Source organism: Mustela lutreola, chromosome 2 (genome assembly GCF_030435805.1).
Source record: "Mustela lutreola isolate mMusLut2 chromosome 2, mMusLut2.pri, whole genome shotgun sequence".
NCBI lineage: Eukaryota > Metazoa > Chordata > Mammalia > Carnivora > Mustelidae > Mustela > Mustela lutreola.
The window spans coordinates 141,102,799-141,123,981 of NC_081291.1; the positions used below are offsets into that span (position 1 = coordinate 141,102,799).

The window sequence follows — 21,183 nt, forward strand, 5'->3', positions numbered from 1 at the left end:
AAACTCTTTACCCCTTAAACAGTAACCCCCCATTTCCCCCTCCCCCAGTCTGGGCAATTATGGTTATGCCTTCTGTCTTTATGATTTTAACTAATCTGAGTAACTCATATAAGTGGAATCATAATAGTTTGTGTCCTTTTGTGATTGGGTTACTTCACTTAACATAATGTCCTCAAGGTTCATCCAAGTTGTAGTATATTGCAGAATTTCCTTCCTCCTTTTTTAGTTTAACATACAGTGTTATAGGGGCGCCTGGGTGGCTCAGTGGGTTAAGCCGCTGCCTTCGGCTCAGGTCATGATCTAAGGGTCCTGGGATCGAGTCCCGCACCAGGCTCTCTGCTCAGTGGGGAGTCGGCTTCCTCCTCTCTCTCTCTCTGTCGGCCTCTCTGCCTACTTGTGATCTCTGTCTGTCAAATAAATAAATAAAATCCTTAAAAAAAATACAGTGTTATATTAGTTTCAAGTGTACAATATAGTGATTCAGCAATTCCATATATCAGCTGGTGCTTATCACATGTACATTCCTTAATCCCCATCCCCTCACTCTTTCCCCTCTGGTAACCATCAGATGTTTCTCTATAGTTAAGAGTCTGTTTCTCTTATCCATTCTGATACCCTGTGTCTTTTGACAGGGGCATTTAGCCCATTCACATTCAGGGTAACTATTGAGAGATATGAATTTAGTGCCATTGTATTGCCTGTAAGGTGACTGTTACTGTATATGGTCTCTGTTCCTTTCTGATCTACCACTTGTAGGCTCTCTCTTTGCTTAATGGATAAAAAAACAAAACCCATCTATATGTTGCCTCCAAGAAACACATTTTAAGCCCGAAGACACCTCCAGATTTAAAGTGAGGGGGTGGAAAAGAATTTACCATGCTAATGGACATCAGAAGAAAGCAGGAGTGGCAATCCTTATATCAGATCAATTAGATTTTAAGCCAAAGACTGTAATAAGAGATGAGGAAGGACACTATATCATACTCAAAGGGTCTGTCCAACAAGAAGATTTAACAATTTTAAATATCTATGCCCCCAACGTGGGAGCAGCCAACTATATAAACCAATTAATAACAAAATCAAAGAAACACATAAACAACAATACAATAATAGTAGGGGACTTTAATATTCCCCTCACTGAAATGGACAGGTCATCCAAGCAAAAGATCAGCAAGGAAATAAAGGCCTTAAATGACACACTGGACCAGATGGACATCACAGATATATTCAGAATATTTCATCCCAAAGCAACAGAATACACATTCTTCTCTAGTGCACATGGTACATTCTCCAGAATAGATCACATCCTCGGTCCTAAATCAGGACTCAACCGGTATCAAAAGATTGGGATCATTCCCTGCATATTTACAGACCACAAAGCTCTAAAGCTAGAACTCAACCACAAAAGGAAGTTTGGAAAGAACCCAAATACATGGAGACTAAACAGTATCCTTCTAAAGAATGAATGGGTCAACCGGGAAATTAAAGAAGAATTGAAAAAAATCATGGAAACAAATGATAATGAAAATACAACGGTTCAAAATCTGTGGGACACAACAAAGGCAGTCCTGAGAGGAAAATATATAGCGGTACAAGCCTTTCTCAAGAAACAAGAAAGGTCTCAGGTACACAACCTAACCCTACACCTAAAGGAGCTGGAGAAGGAACAAGAAAGAAACCCTAAGCCCAGCAGGAGAAGAGAAATCATAAAGATCAGAGCAGAAATCAATGAAATAGAAACCAAAAAAACAATAGAACAAATCAACGAAACTAGGAGCTGGTTCTTTGAAAGAATTAATAAAATTGATAAACCCCTGGCCCGACTTATCAAAAAGAAAAGAGAAAGGACCCAAATAAATAAAATCATGAATGAAAGAGGAGAGATCACAACTAACACCAAGGAAATACAAACTATTATAAGAACATACTATGAGCAACTCTACGGCAATAAATTTGACAATCTGGAAGAAATGGATGCATTCCTAGAAACATATAAACTACCACAACTGAACCATGAAGAAATAGAAAGCCTGAACAGACCCATAACCAGTAAGGAGATTGAAACAGTCATTAAAAATCTCCAAACAAACAAAAGCCCAGGGCCAGACGGCTTCCCGGGGGAATTCTACCAAACATTTAAAGAAGAACTAATTCCTATTCTCCTGAAACTGTTCCAAAAAATAGAAATGGAAGGAAAACTTCCAAACTCATTTTATGAGGCCAGCATCACCTTGATCCCAAAACCAGACAAGGATCCCACCAAAAAAGAGAGCTATAGACCGATATCCTTGATGAACACAGATGCGAAAATACTCAACAAAATACTAGCCAATCGGATTCAACAGTACATTAAAAAGATTATTCACCACGACCAAGTGGGATTTATTCCAGGGCTGCAAGGTTGGTTCAACATCCGCAAATCAGTCAATGTGATACAACACATCAATAAAAGTAAGAACAAGAACCATATGATACTCTCAATAGATGCTGAAAAAGCATTTGACAAAGTACAACATCCCTTCCTGATCAAAACTCTTCAAAGTGTAGGGATAGAGGGCACATACCTCAATATCATCAAAGCCATCTATGAAAAACCCACCGCAAATATCATTCTCAATGGAGAAAAACTGAAAGCTTTTCCGCTAAGGTCAGGAACACGGCAGGGATGTCCATTATCACCACTGCTATTCAACATCGTACTAGAGGTCCTAGCCTCAGCAATCAGACAACAAAAGGAAATTAAAGGCATCCAAATCGGCAAAGAAGAAGTCAAATTATCACTCTTCGCAGATGATATGATACTATATGTGGAAAACCCAAAAGACTCCACTCCAAAACTGCTAGAACTTATACAGGAATTCAGTAAAGTGTCAGGATATAAAATCAATGCACAGAAATCAGTTGCATTTCTCTACACCAACAGCAAGACAGAAGAAAGAGATATTAAGGAGTCAATCCCATTTACAATTGCATCCAAAACCATAAGATACCTAGGAATAAACCTAACCAAAGAGACACAGAATCTATACTCAGAAAACTATAAAGTACTCATGAAAGAAATTGAGGAAGACACAAAGAAATGGAAAAATGTTCCATGCTCCTGGATTGGAAGAATAAATATTGTGAAAATGTCTATGCTACCTAAAGCAATCTACACATTTAATGCAATTCCTATCAAAGTACCATCCATCTTTTTCAAAGAAATGGAACAAATAATTCTAAAATTTATATGGAACCAGAAAAGACCTCGAATAGCCAAAGGGATATTGAAAAAGAAAGCCAACGTTGGTGGCATCACAATTCCGGACTTCAAGCTCTATTACAAAGCTGTCATCATCAAGACAGCATGGTACTGGCACAAAAACAGACACATAGATCAATGGAACAGAATAGAGAGCCCAGAAATAGACCCTCAACTCTATGGTCAACTAATCTTCGACAAAGCAGGAAAGAATGTCCAATGGAAAAAAGACAGCCTTTTCAATAAATGGTGCTGGGAAAATTGGACAGCCACATGCAGAAAAATGAAATTGGACCATTTCCTTACACCACACACAAAAATAGACTCAAAATGGATGAAGGACCTCAATGTACGAAAGGAATCCATCAAAATCCTTGAGGAGAACACGGGCAGCAACCTCTTCGACCTCTGCCGCAGCAACATCTTCCTAGGAACAACGCAAAAGGCAAGGGAAGCAAGGGAAAAAATGAACTACTGGGATTTCATCAAGATCAAAAGCTTTTGCACAGCAAAGGAAACAGTTAACAAAATCAAAAGACAACTGACAGAATGGGAGAAGATATTTGCAAACGACATATCAGATAAAGGACTAGTGTCCAGAATCTATAAAGAACTTAGCAAACTCAACACCCAAAGAACAAATAATCCAATCAAGAAATGGGCAGAAGACATGAACAGACATTTCTGCAAAGAAGACATCCAGATGGCCAACAGACACATGAAAAAGTGCTCCATATCACTTGGCATCAGGGAAATACAAATCAAAACCACAATGAGATATCACCTCACACCAGTCAGAATGGCTAAAATCAACAAGTCAGGAAATGACAGATGCTGGCGAGGATGCGGAGAAAGGGGAACCCTCCTACACTGTTGGTGGGAATGCAAGCTGGTGCAGCCACTCTGGAAAACAGCATGGAGGTTCCTCAAAATGTTGAAAATAGAACTGCCCTATGACCCAGCAATTGCACTATTGGGTATTTACCCTAAAGATACAAATGTAGTGATCCAAAGGGACACATGCACCCGAATGTTTATAGCAGCAATGTCCACAATAGCCAAACTATGGAAAGAACCTAGATGTCCATCAACAGATGAATGGATCAAGAAGATGTGGTATATATACACAATGGAATACTATGCAGCCATCAAAAGAAATGAAATCTTGCCATTTGCAACAACATGGATGGAACTAGAGCGTATCATGCTTAGCGAAATAAGTCAAGCAGAGAAAGACAACTATCATATGATCTCCCTGATATGAGGAAGTGGTGATGCAACATGGAGGCTTAAGTGGGTAGAAGAATAAATGAAACAAGATGGGATTGGGAGGGAGACAAACCATAAGTGACTCTTAATCTCACAAAACAAACTGAGGGTTGCCGGGGGGAGGGGGTTGGGGAGAAGGGGGTGGGATTATGGACATTGGGGAGGGTATGTGATTTGGTGAGTGCTGTGAAGTGTGTAAACCTGGTGATTCACAGACCTGGGGATAAAAATATATGTATATAAAAAATATATGTTTATAAAAAATAAAAAAAAAAAAAAAAAAAAAAAAAGAGTCTGTTTCTCGGTTTGTCTCTTTCTCTTCTTTTAATCTTTGCTCATTTGTTCTGTTTCTTAAATTCCACATATGAATGAGACCATATGGTATTTGTCTTTCCTTGACTGACTTATTTTGCTTAATATTTTCTTCGTCTTTAAGGCTGAATAATATTCCATTGTGTGCATACGCCACATTTGCTTCTCCATTCATCCATCCATGGACACTTGGGGTTGCTTCCATGTTTTAGCTATTGTGAACAATGCCATTATGAACACGGGTGTGCAAGCATTTCCTTGAGACTGTACTGTCAGTTCTTTTGGTATACACATAGACACCTATTTATTTTTTGTGCTGGCTCCAAACAGCTTAATTTAAATAACCAGACTGATAAATAGATGGCTCATCTGACATGGGCAAATTCATTCTTCTTTCACTGGAAAATATTTATTGAGAGCTTTCTTTGTATCAGGAATGGGCTAGATCCTGGGTGTACAATGACAGCCAAAAATAACTTGGAAATAGAGAGAAGAGTGTTTTGATTTAGAAAAACCCACCAGTTAAATATATTGATCAACGTCCACCCCTTACAGGGTCCACCCCTTACAGGTCTTTTATTACATAAAAGATGAAGATGATTAGAGAATTCACAAAATGTTCTTTCTCACCTTTATTTTTACTCCTGTTCTGTGGTAAAGACTCAAGTATTTTCTTATGAAGATGACGTGCTTTTTCATTATTCCAGAATGGAGTTCCAAGGAGTTAAGCTTACATTTAAAAGATGGCATTTAAACACTGTCTAAATAATTCGAGTACTCTATCAATTGAGTAATGGCCAAGAGCTTGTTTAAAACTCCTTCTGTCAGGGCACCTGGGTGGCACAGTTGGTTAAGCATCCGACTCTTGGTTCTGGCTCAGGGTCATGATCTCAGGGTCTTCATGCTCAGCACAAAGTCTACTTAAGACTCTCTCTCCCTCTCTTCACTGCTCTCTCTCTAGAAGAAATAATTCTTAAATAAAATTCCTTCTATATTCAAAAGGAATTTGGGGATAGGGAAATGGGGGAAGGAGTAATATGGGTACAAGAATTCCAGATCAATTCATCCATAGTTCAGTGACCCAAAATGTCACCTGTCTTGTTCCGTTTCCAGCTTTTATTACTATCTTATTTGTACACTTAAAGATTTTCACTGGATGCCCAAATGAAAGGAAAATTTGGGGTAGGATCTAACCAGACAAGTGGACTCTATCTTTTAGTTCCAAATAATGCTTTCTATAACAGTACACAGTGGAAAAACAAAGCATATTGGGGGAATGCAGAGGGATCCACATGGCCGTGCAAGGCCTTACCGCCAGACATGATGCTCTCAAAGGTACTGGAAGTCTCCTTTCAGTTTTCTTTGCATATCTCGGCTCATGTCATCTTGGTAGTGATACAAGACTGTTGATACCAGTGGCCAAATGAAGGCTTGGCTTATTTATCCAATTCTCCACTGAAAGGTAGAAATGGTCAGGAAAAGCCGAAGGGTATACCAGGAACCTCAAATTTTGCCTGGATTTTTCATAAAATTGAGAGGCAGGGACATCTAGGTCTTTTGCAAGAGGGATTCTTCTCTGGGTTAGAACTTCCATGGGTTAGATAGTTCCCAACCTTCCAGGGCAACTATTAGGAAGATGGAGGTGGATGGCTGGCTGAGAGACCTTGCGGCTCCAGAGCCATCTTTCTTCAAGTCTTCATCAGTTGTGATTTCTTTCATGAAGACTTCCTTAATTTTCTAACTTGGAATAATTTCTCTTTTCACTGCCACCATGTTTTCTGCTCTGCCACTAAGTATTGTATATCTTATGTCATATACATGTCTGAGCTTCATAACTAAACCTTTTGGAGGCAGGATCCCCACTAGACTCACCCATGTGTACTCAACTGCACTTATGGTGCCCAGGACAAACTAGGTATTGAAAAAAAAGATTAATGAATAAGTGGGTAAATTTGACTGAAGAAAACCTGAGATCCCTCAAGTAAGTGGATGGTATAGGTCATTAACTGCAGAGCAAATAGGGTTTCCTGTGTTCTTGGCAGGGAGGGAGATTAGGGAGAGCTGGGGACAAAGCTGGGATGGAGTCCACTGACCATGGTATTTCAAGCGCATACATAAAGAGTACACCGATGTTGGAGTGCAGCTTTTCACACCATTACTCATGCAACTATCTGTTCCATATTTCCTTAAGCTGGCTAGCATGCTAAAATGTTATTTTGGCACACACAGAAAACTTTTTCTATGAAGGGCATTCTTTTATGTTACTTTGCCGAAAAATCAAAGAAGGCAGGTCCACTCTTAGCATCCTCATTTTATCGGTGAGGATACTAAAGTGAAGCAGAGGAATGACGTGATGCTTTTATTCCATTTTCCCTAAGAATGTAGTCAGAAATGAAAACCCAACTTATATTACGAGCACTCATCATTCTGTATGAAATCAATGTTTCAATAAACACCAAGGTCTCATGTAAGTCCAAATTGTTATCATTACTCAAGTGACATGAAAGGGATTGTTGTGTTTTATAGACTCATTACATTAGGATATTAAAGAAGGCCAGGATGCATCACCTAGCTTGGGTATGGTGATATATTTGATATTGTTCTCTGAAGTCTTTCTCATTAAATTTGATTTGGCTTATGTGGTAATATTGTAGTCTTCAATAGGAATGTAGGTAAATGAAGTTAATAATATATTAAAATGAATCATACTGGAAATCAGGAAGGAGGAGAATAGTCATTGAGTTCCTGCAGGGACTAAAGTTTAGTGAATCAAAAAACAACTTGATTCTCCATGTCTTTGAAAAATCTAGCGTTAAAATACAAATCAACTGTAATTTAAACTTCTGTGTTTGGGGTACTTGCCATAAAGGAACACTGGTGTTAAATATAATTAAAACAGATCACAATATTTTCACTAGTTATAAGTATGGAGCGTTAGGCATACTGGAAAAAAATGCCTAGTCCAGGTTCTCTGGAGAATAAACTAGTGGACCAAATGACAATCCAGAGTCTTGTAAAATATACTTTCCAAAGGAGTGAGAGTCCTTTTACTGTTTACAAGTTATGCAAGGAATGAACTACAAAATATTTCAAAAACTGTAATCCCTCCTTTAGTCACTAAAAATGTATGTATTTTTACTAAAGATCACATGAACCCGAGTTTATGCTGGGCACTTTCACTTACAGCTAAATAAAGAAGAGAAAAAGACAAGAAAAGACCACTAGCACCAACTTAGAATGTGAATCACGTTTATATGAAAACAAGTATTTTGTCATTAGCTTATTTTCCATACCTTTTGCAACTGGGATCTTTATATTTTAAAAATCTATTTATTTATTTAAAGATTTCATTTATTTATTTGGGAGAGAGAAAGAGAGAGAGAACATGAGTGACCGGAGGGGCAAAGGGAGAAGCAGGCTGCCCACTGAGAAGGGAGCCTGATGTGGGACTCCAGGATCATGACCTGAGCTGAAGGCAGACACTTAACCAACTGAGCCACCCTTTATTTATTTTTTAAAAGACTTATTTATTTGTTTGTTTGTTTGTTTAACAGGGAGAGAAGAGACACAAGCAGGGGGAGCAGGAGAGGGAGACGTAGGCTGAGCAGGGAGCCTAATACAGGACATGGATCCCAAGACCTTGGGATCATGACTTGAGTTGAAAGCAGATGCTTAACTGACTGAGTCATGCAGGCACCCCTATTTTTACAATTTTTATAGGAATTAGAGTTTTAGTAGTTTCAGAAATACAACAAAGATGGCTTTACATATTGGTAATCCTCGCCCCCAAACTTTTCCGGTTTATACTGTATTCTGAGGCACAGTCTTCACAGACACCAAATTAGAGTGAGACCAGACAACAGAACAAAATAGAAGGGAAATATTCATGTCAGCTGTTGAAAACTAGTTTTGTAAGGCAAGGCCTAGAAATCCTCATCTCTGGCATGTTTAGTATGGAAAGCATGCTTGATTTTCATTCAGCTACTGCAGAAAGGTATTCTACAATGACAAATAGCCTTATCAAAATTACAATTAGCTGGCTTTCTCTGCAGGGACTAAAAGTTGGGTAAGTAAGACTGAAGTGAGAGCTCTTACCAGTTTCCTCAGAAATGATTTCCCCATCATGGGTATTTGGTCAACTGATGAGGTCTAGTATGAACATATGTTTCTAGGAGAATGAGCCAGGATCTGCTAATATTTTTAAAAGGAACACTTAGTATATGCTGATCTCTAAGTAATAAATTTTCAATTTATTTAATTTTCAAGAAATGTTTTAAAAATATGTTTTTCCTTTAAGATTAACATGCTCATTCTGCTTAGATTGTTTAGAGTGCTTTTTATTCTGCCTAAATGTTTACAATAATGTGAAAAAAAAGACTCAAAATGGTTTAATAATACATGGAAGATGAAATCTCACATGGATAGCATATAGTTTGATTCTTACATATGCATGATTAATCAAAATTGTGTCTTTAAATGATGGCTTGATATTTTCCAATTTTACTCAAATACTACTGTGTATCATTTATTTTACCACTGATACTTTTATTAACAGTATGATATTTTCATGCATTGTTAAATTTTATACTAGTTTTAATATTCACAATGTTTGGTTAAGTTCAAATCAGCAAATATTCAAGCCTACATGAGAAATGAATGAAATAGTACCTTTTTACATTATCAGCTAACTGCTTTTTAAGAGTAAAAAGTTAATATTGGGATTTAAAAACCTAAATTTCCAATGTTACTGTTAATTCAACCATCTGTATATTATTCAGGCCACAGGACTACCCATTAGCCTTTCTTGTCGGAGGGCAATTAATCTCTTGAACCATTTTTCCTCAGCATCAGCTTTCTCAATAAATAACTGAAATAAGAAAAAGAAAAAGAAAAAATGTTACTGTTTGCCAATAATTTGGATTTGCCCTTATGCAACATAAATTACCTTTATAGAATACATCTTTTAGCACAAGATTTGGATGCTGTTTAAACTTTTGGTGACTTCTCAACTGAAGATAATCTATTTGGAATTAATAATGTTCAGAAAGTCCTGGAGAAAAGGACTAATATCAACATTGTCTGTTAACAATTTTATGGTGCATTTTGTGAAGTTTATTTCCTACATACTCTCTCAGAGACACAGTGGAATGCCACGACTTCAGAGCAGAGAGCAAAATATGTTGATGACAGGCTCAATTCAATGAGCCAACTAGAGCTCAGGCAGAATTAGATCTTTAATGCTAGATTTAAAAAACAACCAAACTTCTTTTTTTTTTTTTTTTGCTTATTTTTGTTAATTACATAAAGAATACTTCTAAAAGTCAGACAAAATGATTTGGCTCATACTGGCTTCAAATCCATGTAACTGCTCTAAGGGACAGGGGTCAGCTGCCTATTTCTAGCCAACAGGAACATATAAATCCATTTCTTCCAACAGGCTTCTTGTCGCCAGCACAAAATAACAACAGTTTAAACTCATTTAAGTCAACTAGACTTCAGTGGAAATTGTTCTGATCTAAAGATCTTACATTTGGATGGGCCAGAGAATTGTCATCTTGGTACTTGATGGCCGTGGGGATGCTGCTGGGATCTATTTCTTTCTCACTACTGGGGGGGTCAGCAGCTCCTGGTGCTGGTCCTGATGTCACAGCTGTGTGCTTCACCTCACCAGGTTCCACGGACTGAAACATCATACAGAAATAGTTCATTAATTAGATCACAAGATGAATTAAAATTTTGCCTTAACAATATTTTTTATTTTGAATAGCAATTGTTCATTTAGTCTATTTGAGATACTGCTAATCATAAAAATACCCTGGGTGACTGAATAAGAAACAATTCTTAAAACAAGACCACAAATACAAAAACATGGAGACAATGTTGATCATTTTTTTATAATCAGCGTATTTTTCTTGAGAAATTGGGACGTATGAGTCTATCTATAGAGAAACATATTTCATAAATCTAAATTCTATTAGTCAAAACAAGCAACAAAGCTCCAGCATTCATCTGGTCTCTTTAGAGGTGAAAAGCAAATTCAAAGGTTGTTTAGTTTTTGCTTTTTAAATAAAAGCCTCAGTGAGATATAATTCACATATCACAATTCATATAGCTTTCAGCATATCCACAAGAGTTTTGCAACCAATACCACAAGCAACTTCAGAACATTTTCATCATCCTCCCACAAAACCCCATACCCATTAGTACTCGCTAATCCCCACTTCTCCCAGCCTCCCCATCCCTACGCAACCACTCATCTCTTTTCTGTCACTATGGGTTTGCTTATTCTGGACACTTCACACAGAAGATCATACATTAGGTACTTTTTTGTTGGTGGTGGTTTGTTTTGTTTTCTGTGACTGGCTTCTTTCATTGAGTATGCTTTCAAGGTTCATCCATGAAAGGCTGAAGCATGTATCAGTACATCATTCCATTTTATTGCTGAATGATATTCCATCATTCAGGGGCCATACAAGGGGCCAGGCACTGGGCTCAGAGCTGCAGACATGAGGACTGGTAAATCATTGCTGCTGCCTGGAAGAAACCAGCAATGTTGTGCTCTCTTGGGTTAAATCCGATGCCTCCCTATCTGAGAAAGGAAAAGGCCAGGAAAGTGGCTAACTAGCAGCAAGGCTGCAGGGATAACATGAAATGGACTAGATGAGAAACTGAAATCGGAAGTTAAAATAACCCAAGATGACTGAGAGATTAATTCCACCACTCAACCTTTTTTCTACACCCACTGATTCTATATGTGTAGTTTTTGAACCACTATTTTCTTTTAATTTAGCTACTTCTGAATATCCACTTCTCTGAGTGAAGGGTACAACAGATGTCACTGGGAAAAAACACCTAGAAAATGAAATCTATATGAATTAGTTAATCATTTCTTAGAATGATTTATCTTAGAACTGGATTCCATGTTTTCAGTATTTATTGAGTGCTACTAACTGCTAAGCACTGGGTACACAAGGGAGAGTAAAATAGGTAGGTTCTCTGTACCACATGGAGATTACATTTTGCTAATGGAACTACAGATTACTAACAAATAGATATCAAAATAAAGACAACTGCAAATTTTAACAAGGGACATATAGATACTTAAAGAATTAACTGTTATATTTGGCAGTTTTCTTCTAGTATTTTGAAGCCAGTACTCCCCCACACCTCCATCACCAGGTGTCAAACTTTTCTGTCTTCAACATACTGGGCCGAGAAGGTCTACAGGCCTGTGTGATATTATACTGACCCTTTATAAAACCAAGGATGTAGATCAGTAAAGCCCAACATTCTGCAGCAGGGAAAGGTGGGAAGTATGCTAATCCAATGAGGTCCAGACATCATTTTTTTGGTAGTCTATGCTACAATCAGAGAATAGAGGAGCATGTCATTCTGCCTGTCTTAGCTGTGCTTTGATGGGGCTTAGACTGGCGGTATTGAACTGCCTCGAAGAATTGTGGAGTGCTGTTATTCTTGTTGTCAAAGATGTGGATCACACATATTCAGGTGGCAGAGGTAACATTCTCTTATATCAGTGAACTGATCTCATTTTGTTTTTACCTACAGTACATTAACATTTTCTTTCAGAAGTGCTTATACACATTTCAGGTAAAGTTTTCAGAGATTAGGATCAGAGCATGGAAGTTATTATTTAAATGGGTAGTTAAAAAATATATGACAAGAATCATCAATTGCTTCTTTAAGTGAGGAAAACTGCTGGAGAAATTTCGACTATTAAAAAAAACTCAACAACAACAACAAAAAACCTCAACAGAGCCACTATCAAGTATCTGGCTTTGAGTAGCACTGCCACCTGGTGGTTTGGATTGGAAAACTTGTTTTAAAACAGACTTCCAAGGAAAAAAGAGTAAGTTAGACCCTGCTGCTTAAGGTTATTTACCCTCTTTCTGAACATCTGCCAGCGACAACCATTTCAGGGTTGAATTACTGGCAATAAGCTTGTCTGAGACAGCAGTTTGGAAACAAACTGCATCTTGGTTCCTGAAGCTGATGATCTAGCAGAGGCTATCAGATTATCTACTCACATAAGAGAGAGATGATTGCAGAGAGTTAACCTGTTAAATCGATATGTGTTGACAGAGACACAATGTCTAGAATGTTGTTGGTAATAGCCACTTTCTGGTAACAGCTCTTTAGCTTAATTAGTGGAATTCACACTGGTGAAGACTATCAGTTGAAGAGGTTGTGAGTATAGAGAAGCCTTTTTCAGGGATACAAACTTTATGCCAATGTACATAGAGCTATCCAGAAGAGAAAGATGTTGAAACCTGGGTCATCAGTAACTTAGTCCTCAAGAGAGTTAGACTTTGCTATGCATCAGGGATAGCCCCTATCTCCCCATGATCTGGATGAAATGGTCCTTAAGATAATTTACCTCCCTTTGCTAAGTAATCTCCTGATAAATAATTCAGCTTCTTGGGCATCCTGAATTGCTACCTTATATTGCAGACACAGACATTTTAGAAACTGGAAAGGGATATCATTTTCTAAACTAATAAATTGGCCTTCTGTTTTATATTACAGTTGAGTGTAAATTTATTCACTGTTGGCCCATCACTGCTTTTCTGATCATTTTGAAATGCAGTGACTAACAAAAGTCCAGTGTTGGATGGCTAATACTTTAGACTGTTGTACATTCACTAAGGTAAATGCCATTTTTTTTTTTAAAAGCATATTCCCCCATTAGTGAATGCATGCATGCTTTATACGTCAATAGGAATGTGCACTGAGTTCACAATTATAACACCGAATGACTAAAAACAAACATGGGGTCTGGGGTTGAATCAATTTTGTGTGAATGTTCTTTCTTGTCATTTATTAGTACTTTGACCATGGGTTCTAAAATTTGTTGAGCCTTAGCTTGCTTAGTGTTAAATAAAGGTTACTGGTATTTTAGATAAATATGTTAAATGTCTAGCATTAATGATAGCCATTATTATTTTCATCACTTTAAATTATTTAAATATAAAAAACAAAGTGGGGCGATGTTACAACATTGTTTTACATCATTTGGTTAGTGTTTTAATGTTTCTGAATGCTGTGTTGAAACAAACTGGCCTGAAGCTTCTGTCTGTACACTGAACCAGTAAGCTACTACGTAAGCTGTGAAGTAAATTTTTTAATTATTTGCTTAGTAATACAATAGGTCACCAAGGCTCCAATGAGAATTTTAGGGTCTATAAACCATAAAAAATTACATAAAACAAGCTGTGACCTAACCAAAATGAGAATCTTTGCATCTCCAATTCCTTTTAAGAACGCCATAGCCAGGGGCACCTGGGATAGAGCCCCGTATTGAGCTCTCTACTCAGCGGGGAGCCTGCTTCTCCCACACACTCTCTCTGCCTGCCTCTCTGCCCACTGTGATCTCTGTCTGTCAAATAAATGAATAAAATCTTAAAAAAAGAAAAAAAAAAAAAGAACGCTATAGCCAAATGCAGCCCTCAGCATTCAGGAAGAGGAAGAGGTGGAACAGAAGCAGGGAGAGAAAGAATAATAACAGCTTTTATTTCCTGAGTGTCAGGCACTTGGCTAACTGTTTTATGTAAAGTATCTTGCTCATCCTTATAAAAAACTTCTGCTAGGGCTATTACCTCCTTTTAAGATAAGAGAGCCATGGGGTTCTCATGTGGTTTAAGGACACACAGCCAGTCAATGGCAGAATCAGACCTGACCCCACATCTGTCTGACCCTACATCTCATGTTTTTGACCACTGCTTCTCAACGGCTAAACCCAAGATTTTTATTTGGTTTTAATTTTAGAGGAAAGAAATAAAGATGTTGGTAAAATATTTTAATTAAATACATTTTAAAAAATTAATTAATTTATTTATTTGGAAGACAGAGATCACAAGCAGGCAGAGAGACAGACAGAGGGAGAGGAAGGGAAGCAGGCTCCCTGCTGAGCAGAGCCCCATGTGGGGCTTGATCCCAGGACCCTGAGATCATGACCTGAGCCGAAGGCAGAGGCTTTAACCCACTGAGCCACCCAGGTGCCCCTAATTAAATACATTTTTAAGTGGCCCAGCTCACAGTGCTGCATTAGTATTTCTAGGCTGCGTTTGCTTCTCCATCACACTAGCCAGCTCAAGACTTTCCAGAATTGATTTTATTTCTTTGTGTGAATTATTGTTCAGGGGCACCTCTTTCAAAAGACAGCTAAAACAGTAGATGAGTTGCTCTCACACAGATTCATGAATGTTCCTTTTGAAACTGGGAGGATTTATTTATTTATTTTAGAGAGAGAGAGAGAGCACGTGCGAGGTGGGAGAGGCAGAGGGAAAGAGAGAATCTCAGACTCCCTGATGAGCATGGAGCCCTATGTGGGGCTTGATTTCATGACCCTGAGATCATGACTTGAGCTGAAATCAAGAGTCAGATGCTTAACCAACTGAGCCACCCAGGTGCCCCAGGAGGACCCTATTTCATCTTAGTCTTCCCTATCCCTTATGGTGGCATCTGAATTAGAAGTGCAAGAAAAGCTATACTGAAGGTGAGAGAAAATTCCAAATTGGCAATGAAAACTAAAACAGAAACTAATTATTAAAATAATTAATAATGATGATCCCTTTGATCAGAGATATAGGTGAAATTCCTTTATACTGGTCTGATGGAAAGCCATTTAACTATACTGGGTTTAGTTAGAGATTTAGGAAGAAGACTTTTTCCCTTGGATTTAGTCAGTTAGCTTAAGATAAATAACCTTCAGATGTTATGGGAAATAATCTTTTAAAACTTTTCTAGTGGCTGCAGTGAGGTGAAAACATTATTCTGAAATGGAAATATACTGATATTATTACATTAACACTTTTCAAAAGACTTTAAAGGTAAAATCAGATCTAAAGATTTTCTGTGTTTTTCAGCAAGAGGTCTGCCTTACTGGTGAGCATGGAAACTTGGGGAAGATTAAAAAATGTAAATGGGGTGAGGTGTTGCTACTTAAGACAGAATGAGCACCTACAGTAGAAGTTTTTAAGCACTGCTTAGTTACAGAATGTACGTAGATATAAAACAATTTAGATACTAGAGTATGTTATCTAAAAATAAGCATTTATTGGATCAAGAGCCAGGTTAGATATTTGATACTCATTATATTTATTCCTCAATAACTCCAAAACGTAGGTGTTTTTGGTTCTATTTTATGAATTTGGAAACTGAGGACTGAAGAGGTTGAGAAATTTGCTAAAGACCATAAATCATGGCAGGAAGTTTGCAAGTTAAAATTCAAACTCTCCCCTTGAGTCCTAAGTTCCACCCTCTTTCCTCTATATCAGGTACACTTCTGATCAATTTCCTTGCTCATTGCTGGTTTCGCTAGCAATTTGCTTGCTATTGGAAGAGCTGCCAGTATCTTGGAGGGAAAATAATTGAATTAAAAATAAGTTTATTATTATTTTTTAAAATAATTTTTTAAAAAGATTTCATTTATTTGAGAGAGTATCAGAGAGATCACGAGTGGGGTGGAGGAAAGGGTAGAGGGAGAAGCAGACTCCTTGCTGAGCAAAGAGCCAAACCTGGACTCGATCCCAGGGCACTGAGATCATGACCTGAGCTGGAAGCAGCCGCTTAACTGACTGAGCCACCCAGGGGTCCCCAAATAAGTTTATTATTAATAATTACTATCAAAAGGGGAAAAGTTGTTTAGTGGAAAACCTGGTGTAGTAACTAGAGAGGAATAAATATTTCCACAGAAAGAAAATGCCGTTTATCTTCAGTGAGTCCACTGAGACCTGGGAAGTCAGGGTGAACCTCAGAAAACAAATATTACAATTCTTTTAGGACATATGAATGACCTTTAAATATGTAAGATATTCAAGAGTAAGATATTAAATAAAATGAGCAACTATACTTATGGATGTCCATTTTACAGTTCCACCATTTTATAGGAGTCGTGGTGGTACACTACAAAAAGTTCAAATGAAATTGGCAAATGGAGGCGGCGACCACGGCTAACCAGGGCTGGCTGGTGCTGTGCACCCAGGCACGCAGCACATGCTCAAGTCACCTCTCCAGGAAGATTTAAAATGTGTATGGTAACTGAAAAGATGTTCATGTCACTAGCAATAAAAGAAATGCTAATAGAAAAACAGAAGGTCAATTTTTGCCTGGCTACCTATCAGGTCAGTAAATGGGAAAAAGGACTTGGGAGTTAACCAGGGTGTGAGAGGCAGACATCTCCTTGTACTTGTGGGCAGAATCTGTATTGGGACAATGTGGGCGGAGGATGACTTTGGGATCACGTGTGAAAAGAAATAATATGAACCTTAAGCAGATAACTCCATCTTGAAAAACTTGATCTTAAGGGGCTAAGAATGGATATTTACAAACATGTATGTCATACCTTCAGGCTTACAACTACTTAAATATCTAGTATCAGAGAAAAAAAATAGATGAATTAAGATAAATTTGTCAGCAGGATATTTTACAGTCATTAATTCATTTACAGATACAGCATATTTTTGAATAAGTGGTAATAATACCATGTCTTCATTACATGCATGTTATTAAAGAATACATGCAGATTACAGTGAAATGCCTTTTCTGACTAAAGGAACAGATTCCTAAAGGCAGCCCTGATAATAACTGAAAGAATATATGCAATATTCAACAGAAATAAAATGCCAATCAAAACTCCTTTTGAGTTTTGGAGCTGAATAAGTGATACCCATCTGGGCAAAGAGTGTAGATACGTGTTACTATTTGGGTAATAATCTGATTGTTAAAGCTCTCTTCTAACTTTTCTCTAGCAGTGTCAATTCAAAAAGTCGATGCAGACACTTGAAAAGAAAACTATATGTTCATGAAATGCATATTACTGCTTTAGAACTGTTGACATTTTACTTTGTCTTCTCAGTGAATTTTAAAATAAAAATGGCATCAGATATATTTTTACAAGTTAAACTTGAACTGCTTCTCACTGATTCATTCTCTCTCTCTCAATAACACGCTGACGCTCGCTCACCCTACTTCATCTATCTGTTAGAAGAAGCACTTACATTTAAGTAAAATCCATTAATAAAGCATCTCCTCAGTGGGAATCTAAAGGCTTATTCATAATGTCTGGATGAAAACTTACCTTTTTGACTTCTTTACTTGATCTGAATGTCTGCTGAACAAAAGCATCACTTTCAATGGCTTCAATTTCTTTTACTCTTTTTACTTGTTCGACCAGGGTGGCTTGGTCTAAAAAAAAAGGGGGGGGGTATAATGTCAGTATATTTTGGTGTGTAAGCTTGTTAACAACACTATTCTAAGCAAGCTTCTTTCTTTCTATGAAGTAATTTTTATGACTTCTGGAATTTAACTGGATGAAAAGATGTTATAGTTACGTTCTAACAAAAAAAACACTTTCCTCTTGAGATCCACAAATATCACATTCCTACACACCAAGGCTCTCACCTAAAACCTAATAACACATTGCTGAGAAAGCAATGCTATAACGATCCAAGCTAATCTGGGCTAATCTTGGGGGAGGGCCTTAAATATTAAAAAAAAATTATCATGGAAATACATATAAAAGGAATTAGCACAATGAATCCATTTGCACCTATCACCTGGCTTCTATAGTCAGGAACTCTGTTACTTCATATTTATTCATCCTCACTTCATTTTTTTTTTTAAGATTTTATTTATTTGACAAAGAGCGCAAGTAGACAGAGCGGCAGGCGGAGGAAGAGGGAGAAAGCAGGCTCCGCTGAGCGGGGAGCACGAGGGGCTCAATCCCAGGACCCTGGGATCATGAGGCAGATGCTTAACCAATAAGCCACCCAGTTGCCCCTCACTTCATTTTCTTGGGTAGACCTGGAGTACTCAAAAGTAACTTCCAGATATCGTGCTGTATCACCCCTAAATATTTAGTAGGAATTTCAGATAAAGACTTAAAAAAACCAAACAGTAATATAATTACAATACCATCTTCACATCTGATAATATTATGAATAATGCCTTAATATCATCTTATACAGTTCATGTTTAATTTTCACTGATTGTCTAAAACAAAAGTCGTTTTTACAAATTGTTTGAAACAGGATCCAAACAAGGTCCATACCTTAGACCTTGTTGATAAGTATCTTAAATCCCTTTTAATGACTGACTGTCTTCAGTTTGTCCCTTCCATTGCCATTTATTTATTGAAGGGAATAGATTATTCACATTTGAAAATTTTCTACATTCTAGATCTGGCTGATTTTATTCTCATGATGTCATTTAACATGTTCCTCTATTCCTCAAATTTCATGTAAACCAATAATTAGATCTAGAGGCTGGATTACTTCAGGTTCAATTTCTTTTGGTCAAGGATACATCATAGGTGATGTGTAATTCTCATTACACTGTATTGGGATGTGTTTCTCCCAGTTTTAAGGATGTTAAAATTGATCAGTGGGTCTAAGGTGATGTTGGCCTGACTCTATTATAAAGTTCTTCACCAACCTCTCACTTATTGTTTTCAGCAGACATTAATGTTTGTTGATTCGATCCATCATTTCATGAGATGTTGCAAAATGGGTGATTTTTCTAATTCTATTATTCTCCCTGCATTTATTAGCTCTGATTTCTCTGTTATGAAGGACTTCCCTTACTGACTGTGAAGTAGTCTGTACAGGAAAGGTAGAATAAATGTTTAATTTTCCCCTTTACTTGTCGATTGTGATCCAGAGGTAAGCATTATGAGTTCTTGAATATTTATATGCTTAATATATTTTATTGTATGTAATCATTTTCATATTTTGTTGCTCAGTTATTCTACCTTTGGGCAGTGGGGACCTCCTGAAGTTGGTCCTTCATCCTTTTGATATGACTGCTTATAGTAAAGGGGTGAGAAGATGTTCTAGGCTCATCTTGCACAGTTCCTGCCTGAGACCTCAACTTAGCCATTTCTCCAAAGGGCTCAGACTCCTTTGAGTGGGAAATGATATTTATTTAAAGACAGTAACTGGGGCACCAGGGGTGTTCACTGTTCCTGGATTGTCACTGCTTCTCAGCTTTTTCAGTGGGTAGGACAGGAAATGCATACTTTAAGGAAAAAAAAAGTGATATGAGTTCATGCTGATACTAGCAATCAAATTAAAGATTAGAGGACTTTTAAGGTCTCTGATTTTATATATCTTTGTCTTTTCTCTCACTTTCAAACTCTTAAGTCTTGGGGCACCTGGGTGGCTCAGTGGGTTGGGCCTCTGACTTCAGCTTGGGTCATGATCTCAGGGTCCTGGGATTGAGTCCCGCATCGGGCTCTCTGCTCAGCGGGGAGCCTGCTTCCCCTTCTCTCTGCCTGCTGCTCTGCCTACCTATGATCTCTCTCTGTGTCAAATAAATACATAAAATCTTAAAAAAAAAAAAAACTTAAGTCTTAATGATATGATCAAAAGTATTAGTTGTTTCTCTCTCTCTCTCTCTTTTTTCTTAAAGATTTGTCACAGAGAGGAGGAGATCATAAGTAGGCAGAGAGGCAAGCAGAGAGGGGGAAGCAGGCTCCCCGCTGAGCAGAGAGCCTGATGTGGGGCTCGATCCCAGGATCCTGAGATCATGACCTGAGCTAAAGGCAGACACTTAACCCACTGAGCCACTCAGGCGCTGTTAGTTGTTTCTCTTAATATGAGAGTTGAGTATGTATTAGTTTCAAAGTAAAAAGATTAATATCACGATTAACAAGATGAATTAATACAGTTTAAAATTTCTTTATGATTCTTTTTTTTTAAAAGATTTTATTTATTTATTTGACAGACAAGAGATCACAAGTAGGCAGGGAGGCAGGCAGAGAGAGAGGAGGAAGCAGGCTCCCTGCCAAGCAGAGAGCCCGACGTGGTGCTCGATGCCAGGACCCCGAGATCATGACCTGAGCCAAAGGCAGAGGTTTTAACCCACTGAGCCACCCAGGTGCCCCTCTTTATGATTCTTTTTGATGTCAGGAATTATTCCACTGATGAAATGTCAAAACTGTATACTCTAGAGTTACCTGAAATAATTCTCCATGTTCTTAGGCTACCAACAAGATACATAGCTAGGTTCAATTTATTTTAATTCATTTTTTATGGAGTTCTTGCTTTCTGTTTTATTGTTCTTGTGATTAATATTAATAAATTTTTAAAATATTTAACTTATTTATATGTCAGAGAGAAAGAGAGAGGGCACAAGTAGGGGGAAGCGCAGGGAGAGGGAGAAGCAGGCTCCCCACTCAGCACGGAGCCCAATGTGGGACATGATCCCATGACCCCAGGCAGACTGAAGGCAGATGCTTAACCAATTGAGCTACCTAGATCTCCCTAATAGTAGTATTTTTTATTTGAGTATAGTTGACACATAATGTTACATTAGTTTCAGATATACAACATAGTAATTCATAT

The 21,183-nt window shown here is 37.7% G+C and overlaps 1 protein-coding gene across 1 annotated transcript in view; it reads right to left on the bottom strand.

Moving 5' to 3' along the window:
• Positions 1 to 9,051: 9,051 nt before the first annotated feature.
• Positions 9,052 to 21,183, bottom strand: part of RSRC1 (arginine and serine rich coiled-coil 1) — a 419,337-nt gene continuing 407,205 nt past the window's right edge. Inside the window, exons 9-11 of the mRNA XM_059165055.1 lie at positions 17,919 to 18,025; positions 10,351 to 10,503; positions 9,052 to 9,689 (exon numbers count right to left, since the gene is read on the bottom strand). Coding sequence (XP_059021038.1) covers positions 9,597 to 9,689; positions 10,351 to 10,503; positions 17,919 to 18,025 — 353 coding nt within the window. The 3' untranslated portion in view covers positions 9,052 to 9,596. The remainder of the gene's footprint in view (positions 9,690 to 10,350; positions 10,504 to 17,918; positions 18,026 to 21,183) is intronic.